A 9933-nucleotide genomic window follows, 5' to 3' on the forward strand; every position below is an offset into this window, starting at 1 on the left:
GCTGATCAAACTTTGATCAAAGTTTATTCCAAGTGTCTGCATAACGTGATCCGATTCTCTCAGGTGAGAGAATCTGACCACACCGAGGAGATTTACAACAAAATTTCTGCATTGTGTATCGGTGGAAATCGGACTGCATTTTGATGTTATCTGAGTGCAGTTCATTGTTTTCCACATACCTATAGACTTGAATTGGTGATTGGCATCTGATTCCAGAGTGAAATTGTAGCATGCTGCAATATTTTTCTTTTCTCATGCTGAATCCATCTGCCAAAAAAAAAAAATGTTGCTCAGCACTGCCTTATTATATATCATTGGTCTGAATGCTATCCGATTATAAACTGATAGCAATTGTGAGCGAGCCCTAATGGTCTGTTTCTCTTCCATTGAGAGCTCCTTTGACCGCATGTTGTGGATTCACAGCTTCCAAATGGAAGATGCCACATCTGGAATCAGCTCCAGACCTTTACTAACTGGATGATGCATTAACTAGGGAATAAATTAATATACATCTGGGAATGGTATATATGCAGATTTAAAGAAGCAAATAGTACTAAGTTTAAAAAGTAATTTTTATTAAGATATGTTAAAATACAAAAATAGTCTACAGTTTTGTGCACATCTGAAAAGGATAACGCTCAACAGAGGCCAAACAGAGTCCAGAGAAACTCTGCTGCCTCATTATTGTGAATGGATTCTGGGATTGTCATCTGAATCCCGTAATTTGGAGATTTAGATGAAAACCCCAGTGTAATTGCTCAGCGTAGAGCACGGAATAAATGGAATCCAAAATTTTATGTAAACTTTGCCCAACAAAAGCTTCAACTCCATCCTCAAAAACAACAAAGTACCCACTAAGGTCCATCATCTGTAAATGGAAGTATAGGGGGGGTTCAATGTTGCTGGTAGCACAAAGGCTCTGGAAATAGTGCTATGACTCACACATGTGATGTCTATATGACATTGCACCCATAGATTAATTCATTGAGAGGTGTAGCTTATGAGGTAAGGTCACTTATGTGCGGTGGTTCTGGTATGTTAGGGGCTCTGCCAATGTGACATGGTGCCCACAAACCATTTCAGCAAATTCTGAAGTTCAATATGGTTCTCCTTTTTTCTGACCTACTGTGCCCCCAAACAAGTTTTCAACCACATATGGGGTATTGACCTACTCAGTAGAAATTGCGTAACAAATTGCATCTGTTATTTTCTCCCATTACCACTTTTGAAAATAAAAAATTTGGGGCCCAAGTAACATTTTAGTGGAACAATGGTAATTTTCATTTACTCAGCCCAATTTGATACAATTCTGTGAATCTGCTGAGTGTTAAAAATGCTCACTAATTCACTAGATGAATTCCTTGTTATATTTTCAACACGAGAACACTTGTGGGGGTTTCTGTTGCTTTGGCATATTAAGGGCTCTTCAAATGTGACATGGCGTTTGCAATATATTCCAGCCAAAATGGTGCTCCTTCCCATCCGAGCCCTGTTGTGCGACCAAACAGTAGCTTTCCACTACATGGGGTATCGGTGTATTCAGGAGAAATTGCACAACTAATTGTACAATGCATTTTTTCCTATTACCCTTGTGAAAATAAAAAAATCGGGCTTAGCCTACTTTCACACATCAGTTTTCTGCATTCAGGCACAATCCTTTTCTTTTCCTGATCCAACGGCTCTGGCAAAAAATGTAAAAACCGGATCCGTTTTTTAGCGGATCCGTTATGCCGGATGCGTAAAAAAAACAGATCCGTTGGATCTGTCTTGCATCAGTTTTGTCCGTTTTTTTTTTTGTTTGTTTTATTTTTTTTTGCTGAATCCGTTTCTTCAAAACATTGGAGCATGCTCCGTTTACAAAAACGGATCCGGCAGCCGCATCCGTTTTTATCTGCATTACGCCGGATCTGGCGTCCATAGGCTTCCATTGTAAAACACGCCATATCGCGCCGGATCCGGCGCAATGCGGTTTTTTTAAGGGGCCAAAAAAACGTTACATGAAACATTCCATCCGGCCGCCGCATTAATTACCGTATTTTTCGCTTTATAAGACGCACCGGAATATAAGACGCACCCCAAACTTAGACATAAAAAAGGTAAAAAAAAGAAAAATGGGGTCCGTCTTATACTCCGGTGTTCTCTTACCGGAGGGGGGCAGCAGTGGTGGTGAAGCGGGGTCACAGGAGGCACAGGTTGTGCTGGCAGGCGCGGCAGGTCAGTGGCAGCGGGGTCCGTGGTTGCAGGTGCCGTGGTTGCAGGCGCGGTGGCGTCCGCGGTGGCAGGATCCGTGGGGTCCGTGGTGGCGGCAGCAGCCGTGGCGTGTGAGCCGTGCAGCAGGCCGGTGCAGTGAGTGTCCGCGGTCCCGGTTCAGTGGTGGCAGCGGCGGCGGCAACTGCTCAGTGGTGGCAGCGGCAGGGACTGCTCAGTGGTGGCAGCGGCAGGGACTGCTCAGTGGTGGCGTGTGTCCGCGGTCCCGGTTCAGTGGTGGCAGCGGCGGCGGCGGCTCAGTGGTGGGAGCGGCGGCAACTGCTCAGTGGTGGCAGCGGCAGGGACTGCTCAGTGGTGGCGTGTGTCCGCGGTCCCGGTTCAGTGGTGGCAGCGGCGGCTCAGTAGTGGGAGCGGCGGCGACGGCTCAGTGGTGGAGTGTGTCCGCGGTCCCGATTCAAGTAATGGCGCCCGGAGCGACGCATGCGCAGATGGAGCTCTCATCCAAGGGCTCCATCTGCGCACGCGCTGACTCCCGGAGCAGCGCGTGCGCAGATGGAGCTCTCATCCAAGAGCTCCACCGGCGCCATCATTTGAAAGTGGGACCGCGGACAACTGGTAAGCTGCACAGCCGCCCGCCCCGCATGCACAGAGTGGCAGCCAGCAGGCTGCCCGCCCACCCCGCGTACAAGCCGCCGGGTACCTGTGCTTGCGTGCGGTGGCAGCCGGGTACCCATGGCTGTGTGCGGGCGGCAGATGGGTGACTGTGTGAGGGCGGCAGCCGAGTACCTGCACGGGCACCCGACTGCCGCTCGCACACAGCACCCGGCTGCCGCCCGCACACAGCCATGGGTACCCGTCTGCCACCGCATGCAAGCACAGGTACCTGGCTGCCGACCCCACACAGCACCCGCTGCCGCCCGTACACAGCCACGGGTACCCGGCTGCCGCTGCATGCAAGTACAGGTACCCGGGCGCTTGCATGCAGCCACAGGCACCCGCCCGATCGCCTCAGACAGGACCCCCCCCCCCCCCGCTACCGCTTTATAAGACGCACCCCCCATTTTCCTCCCAAAATTTGGGGAGGAAAAGTGCGTCTTATAAAGCGAAAAATACGGTAATTTTGCCGCATCCGGAAAAAAATGGATGCAAGGCAAAGCCATCAGGCACAATCCGGTAACAATGCAAATCTATGGGGATAAAACGGATGCGGTACCAGATCCGTTTTACCCGTTTTTTTCTGGATTGTGCCTGATGGAAAAAACCTGATGTGTGAAAGTAGCCTAAAGCAACATTTTTTTTGTGGGAACATTTTTATTTAATTTTTTTTCACAGCTCAACTCTAAAATTCTGTGAAGCACCTGGAGGTTCACGGTGTTCACCACACATCTAGATAAATTCCTTGAGGGCGTGTCGTTTCCAAAATGGGGCATTTGTGGGGGGGTTTCCACTGTTTAGGCACATCACGTGCTCTCCAAACGTGACATTGCACCCGCTATTTATCTCAGATGATTTTGCAGTCAAAGTCAAAACGCTTTTTCACTTCCGAGCCCTATCATGCGCCCGAACAGTAGTTTTCCACCACATATGGAGTATCCCGGTACTCAGGAGAAATTGCACAGCAAAGTGTTTGGTGCATATTTTTTTTTTTTTGTTACACTTGTGAAAATAAAAGATTGAGCTAAAGTAACAACATTTTTTTTTAGAAAGTAAAATTTTCATTTTTTGTTTTTTTTCATTCCATATTGCTTTAATTCCTGTGAAGCACCTTAATGGTTAATAAACTTCTTGAACGTGGTTTTGAGCACTCTGAGGCTATATGCGTACGCTGCAGTTTTTCTCTGCACACAAACTGCAACCAAAACTGCAACTTCTCACTGGAAATGTAAAAAAAAGGAGCTTGTAATGTAGTTGCATTTTGGTGCATTTTTGTCAGTGCGTTTTTTAAAGGAGAAACAAAATAGGATAGGATAATTGATAGAAAAAATAGATAAAAAGAATACATAGAAAACATATAGAATAGATGATAAGGAAGAAATAACAATAGTTTGATAGAGGGATAGTTAGCTTGGACATCTTTTTTTTTTTTTTTTTTTTTTGTAAAAATGACGTGGGGTATCCCATATTTCTCATATCCAGCACAGGAACAGCAGCTGCTGTAGGCTGCAACCCTCAGCTGTCTGCTGTACTTTGGCTGGTGAAAATAGAGGGGATCCCATGCTTTTTTTTTTTTTTTTCCTTCAAATTTGATTGATTTAAAAAAAGATGTGGAGCGCCCCCCCCCCCCCCCCACCATTTAAAAGCAGACCACTGGGGGCTGAAATTATTAGGGTGGGTAGGGCTATGGTTATTTGGCCCTTTCCAGGATAGCAATAGCAGCCCACAGCCGCCCCAGAAGTGGCGCATCCATAATATGTGTCAATTTTGGCCCTGGACCCAGCTCTTCCCGATTGCCCTGGTGCTGTGGCAATCGAGGTAATGAGGAGTTAATAGTAGCCCATTGCTGCCACTAAGTCCTATATTAGTAATGGCAGGTGTCTGAGACCCCGCCCCATCACTAATCTGTAAGTGAAAGTAAATTTACACAAGCACCCTAAAAATCTTTTGTTTGGAATAAATTACAAAAAGCCACCCTCTTTCACCACTTTATTAACCCTGCAAACACCTCTGTAGGTCCGACGTAATCCACACAAGGTCCCACGGCAATTCAGCTCTGCTAAATCCCTGCTGTGTCACGAGTGCCATAGTACATGACTTACAGCTGTGAGTGCAGACAGAGCCCCTCAATCAGAATGAACTTGGGTGAGTCTCTGACATCACATTTGCAGGACCCGCTATACTGAGTGTGTCGCGACAGTGACGTTATGGGTTCACCGCTTTGAGGTTCAGGCAGTGACTAAAGTGAGCTACGCGATCAGCGGTGAAGTCACTCAAGTGAGTCCTCCACCTGCGGCTCACTTCAGTCGCGTCCTGATTTGCAGTCAGAGGTGGAGGACTCCAGCTGTGACTGAAAATAACCTGAGTGACGTCACCGTTGATAGCACAACTCACTTAAGTTGCTGCGTGAAGCTCACTGGGGGCAGTCTTGTTTTATGTCGCTCGCTATGACCTTCAGCTGGAGCAGAGCTGGAAGCGTTGTGGGACCTCGTATGGATTATGTTGGACCTGGAGGTCACATGAGGGGTTAATAAAGTGGTGAAAGAGGGGTGCTCTTTTGTCTTTTATTTCAAATTAAGGATTTTTTGGGTGTTTGTTTATTTACTTTCACGTACACATTTGTATTGGGGGGTGTCTCATACACACCTGCCATGACTAATCTAGGACTTAGTGGCATCTATGGGCTGCCATTAACTCCTTATTACCCTGATTGCCACCGCACCAGAGTAATTGGGAAGAGCTGGTAAAGTCCTGGGACTGTCACATATAATGTATGCGGCTATTCCGGGCAGCTGCTGGCTGATATTTTTAGTCTGGGAAGCTCCCAATAATGTGGGTCTCCCCAGGATGAAAATACCAGCTCTCAGCTGTGAAGCTTTATTTTGGCTGGCTATCAAAATTGGAGGGACCACACACCGTTTTTTTAAAATTATTTATTGTACTGTACGATGTAGACACGCCCACCGGTGGCTGTGATTGGTTGCAGTAAGACAGATGTCACTCAGCATGGGGGCGCTTCTGACTGCAACCAATCACAGACTGGGGAGGAGTGAATATGTATGAGCCTAATGAGTGGGTGCAGTGAATATGTAATGAGGCTAATGAGCAGGTTGGAAAGAAGGAGAGGCCGCGGGAGCCGTGTGACAGCCGCATGGCGCAATGCTGGTGATCGGTGAGTATGAAGCGCTTGGGGAGAGAGAGTGAGAGAGACACTGACACAAATGCCAAAATCACTCCAGCATTGATTTTGGCATTCTGGAACTAAGTTTGTGACCTGCGTTTTTTGTTGACAAAACCACAGGTAAAATGTATGCAAAATGCAAACAATTTGTAACCATGTGTTTTGCCATGCATTTTTCATCCCCTCATTTATTTGAATGGGTGAGAAATGTTGACAAAAACACAAGAAGAATGAACACGCCGCTTCTTTTGTGTCAGAAAATTTTGTCAAGAAAACTGCTGACAAATAAATTGCAAAGTACGCATCGCAAATGTGACTTCTCATAGACTTTGCTGCGAAGTCAAAAGTGAGAAAGCTCTGCCAACAAAACTGCAGAAAAACGCAGTGTGCGCATATAGCCTGATGGGTACAGTTCTTAAAATTCAAATTGTCTCTCCAGTAAAGGAGACAAACTCTAGCACAGCGCCACCTATTGGAAGTAGCGATCCTAAAAGTCACAAGTGGATTTTCAACAATCCTTTGAAATATGACTCAGGATATATAAGCCAGATCAGAATCCCAATTTGCAAGTTCTTAAAATGTCACTTTTGGCTATGTTTTGTCACCTAGGCCCCTCAAAGTCACTGCAAATGTTACATCCCTAAAAAAATATTGGTTTTGCAAATTGTGTTGGAAAAATGAGAAATTGCTGTTAAACTTTCAACCCTTCTACATTCCTAATAAAAAATAATTGTTTAAAAAAAAATGATGTAAAGTACACGTGTGAAATTTTATTTATTAACTATTTGTGTGGAGATAATTTTTATGCCCTAAAACCAGAGAAAGTTAAGTTTGAAAATGGCAACATTTTCAAAATATATTTTCTGAACTTCCGATATTTTAACAAATAAACACAATATATTGTCTTAAATTTACCACTAACATAAAGGACAAAATGTCCCAAAAAGTATTCTAAAGCTGGTGTCACTGACCAACTATTGTGGACCTAACTGTAAGTGGACAGACTGGGTAACCAGAGACTACGTCTGTCACCACATCATCCCTAGGGTGCGGAGTTTGTCATGGCCTGTTAGGATGGCATTCATTTTAATCTTATTATTCAGCCCGCCTCCCAAAAGTGGAGTGAGAAGCTATTAATGGGGTTATCTAATACTCTGACAATGGACAACCCCCATTCAATCCCCCTGTTTTGTCCCAATAACATAAAAGGTTATACTCACTGCTTGTGCCGTTCCAGTGGTGTTGACACTGGCTCTACCGGGGATCGCAATATATTATGTCACATGATCCCTGCCCTGGCTTCACTGTCCCATCTTTCAGTCCTAATTGACTTCCAGAGAAGGTGAGAGATCAGATACCGGTCTCGCTTCCTCTGGATGTCACTTATGAAAGATGGGATATTGAGCGAGCCAGTGGTGACACCCCTGGAACCGCATCGGAGGTCAGTATAAGTGTTACTATTTTACTTGGGGAAACTGATTGAGAAGGTGTTGTTGTGACCAGTGGACAACCCCTTTTAAGTCAAATTTTGCCTAATATAGCTCTAGTAAAGATGTGAAAACATGACCCAGGTGTCATCTGGCAAAAAAAAATTTTTTTTTTTTTGTCTTGAGAGTCAAAACAGCTTTTTAAAGAATAGTTTTAAAATGTAAATGTAGAAAACCATTTAAAAAACAACTTTTATTGTTGAATGTGCTGGTCTGTGTGAGGAGAGGCGGTAATCTCATCGGCTCGGTGTGTCCATCTGTATGAACTTTCTGAGAGTCTAAGGGTACCGTTACACGTAGCAATCCACCAGCGATTCCGACCTGGCAGGGATCGCTGGAACGTCGCTACATGGTCGCTGTTGAGCTGTCAATCAGGCAGATCTCCACAGAGATCAGCGACCCGTGTAACGACTGCTCCATGCACACTCAGAAAAAAACAACTTTTATTGTTGAATGTGCTGGTCTGTGTGAGGAGAGGCGGTAATCTCATCGGCTCGGTGTGTCCATCTGTATGAACTTTCTGAGAGTCTAAGGGTACCGTTACACGTAGCAATCCACCAGCGATTCCGACCTGGCAGGGATCGCTGGAACGTCGCTACATGGTCGCTGTTGAGCTGTCAATCAGGCAGATCTCCACAGAGATCAGCGACCCGTGTAACGACTGCTCCATGCACACTCAGAAAAAAACAACTTTTATTGTTGAATGTGCTGGTCTGTGTGAGGAGAGGCGGTAATCTCATCGGCTCGGTGTGTCCATCTGTATGAACTTTCTGAGAGTCTAAGGGTACCGTTACACGTAGCAATCCACCAGCGATTCCGACCTGGCAGGGATCGCTGGAACGTCGCTACATGGTCGCTGTTGAGCTGTCAATCAGGCAGATCTCCACAGAGATCAGCGACCCGTGTAACGACTGCTCCATGCACACTCAGAACCGGTGCTCGTTGGTCTCCCGTAGTCAAACACACCGATGCTGTACAGCGGGAGACAAACAAGCAAAAAATGGTCCTGATCATTTTGTCACGATCAGCGACCTCGCAGCAGGGGCCCGCTCGCTGCTGCTTGTCACACACTGCAATATCGCTGGCGAGGTCACTGATACGTCACAAAACCTGTGATGTTTTAGCGATCTCGCTATGTGTGACGGGGGCTTTAGGCACCTGCTCTCAGTGGAGATGTCGCCCACACTCTGGTCCAGACAGTGTCCACCATATTCTCTTTATATAGCTAACCCCAAAAATGTCTGATCAGGCAAATTGTCAATGATTGTGCCATTGTTAAATAAACTTGAATGTTGTTCTTGATAACTGGACACCTTCTTTAAATGTAAAACTTATTTGTGAAAATGCTCTGTACACATTAATATAATATAATTATTTATTCTTTTATATTTCTATCAGGCATCAGAAAATGCACCAAGTTAATTGATGGGGAAAATGATGATTTTTGGATGGATGAGACTGTACCAGAAGAGCGTTCTCCATCTTCTCCGGTGTGCAGCGATGGTCACATTTGTATCTGAAGTCCGGACATTGTCTTGGAGTGTTTCATGTTAGACATTTGTATGTTGTTTGAAATAATGGAAGCAGATTTATTTATACCTTCTATAGCAGATATTTTGGATAGTGGATAGTATGGGTAAGGCTGGTTCACATGTAGTGTGCTCTGGCTTTTTTTTTTTCTCCTTCTACAAATGTATGTAAAATATAATTTTTTTGCTCCTTACAGGGTGACTTCAAATCAATGGGACAGTTCCAGAACTTTCCACTGCAAAGTCTGCATTGTGGGAGTTCGATAAACAAATGATTTCTTTTTTTGTCACATTTTGTGCAACATCTTCTTTTTTTTTTTTTTTTTTTTTTTTTTTTTTTTTTCTTCCTCCTGTAGTTTTGGCTTAGTTTTGAGCCATATCAAACCAACACTCCAATGATTCTCGGAGTAGAAAAATACAAGATTTTGTGCCCCAATTAATGACAACTTATGTTTTTTATTTAATAAAAAAAAAAACACCGTGTGTGCAATGCTTTAATAAATGTGGTCTTGTTACATGGAATTCCTGTATTTCTTATGAACGGGTTTTTTTTTTATATAATGCTGACTGTGCATCTATTTCACAATAACACTTTACCATTTTATTACTGAAGGACTGGGCAGTTAAACTAATTAGTTACATTTTTTTGCAATTACAATGCAGCACATTTAAAATTTTTATCAGGATCATAAAATCGTCCTAGTCCGTGCTCCACGGCAGCGCGTTCTCGTGGGAATGGGCCATGCACAAAGACGCTGGCAGGTACTGAACTCATGGTGCTGGCAGAGCAGTGTGTTCTCCACATTGAAGACAGTACATGTCAGTAATGCATTAGGATCTTTTTCTTTTGCAAAGTCTACTGATTTTGGCTGAA

At 44.6% G+C, this 9933-nt stretch overlaps 1 protein-coding gene across 1 annotated transcript in view; it reads left to right on the forward strand.

Moving 5' to 3' along the window:
- Positions 1-9581, forward strand: part of MZT1 (mitotic spindle organizing protein 1) — a 33183-nt gene extending 23602 nt beyond the window's left edge. Inside the window, exon 3 of the mRNA XM_075334374.1 lies at positions 8929-9581. Coding sequence (XP_075190489.1) covers positions 8929-8952 — 24 coding nt within the window. The 3' untranslated portion in view covers positions 8953-9581. The remainder of the gene's footprint in view (positions 1-8928) is intronic.
- Positions 9582-9933: the final 352 nt, after the last annotated feature.

The sequence above is a fragment of the Anomaloglossus baeobatrachus genome, chromosome 2 (genome assembly GCF_048569485.1).
Source record: "Anomaloglossus baeobatrachus isolate aAnoBae1 chromosome 2, aAnoBae1.hap1, whole genome shotgun sequence".
NCBI lineage: Eukaryota > Metazoa > Chordata > Amphibia > Anura > Aromobatidae > Anomaloglossus > Anomaloglossus baeobatrachus.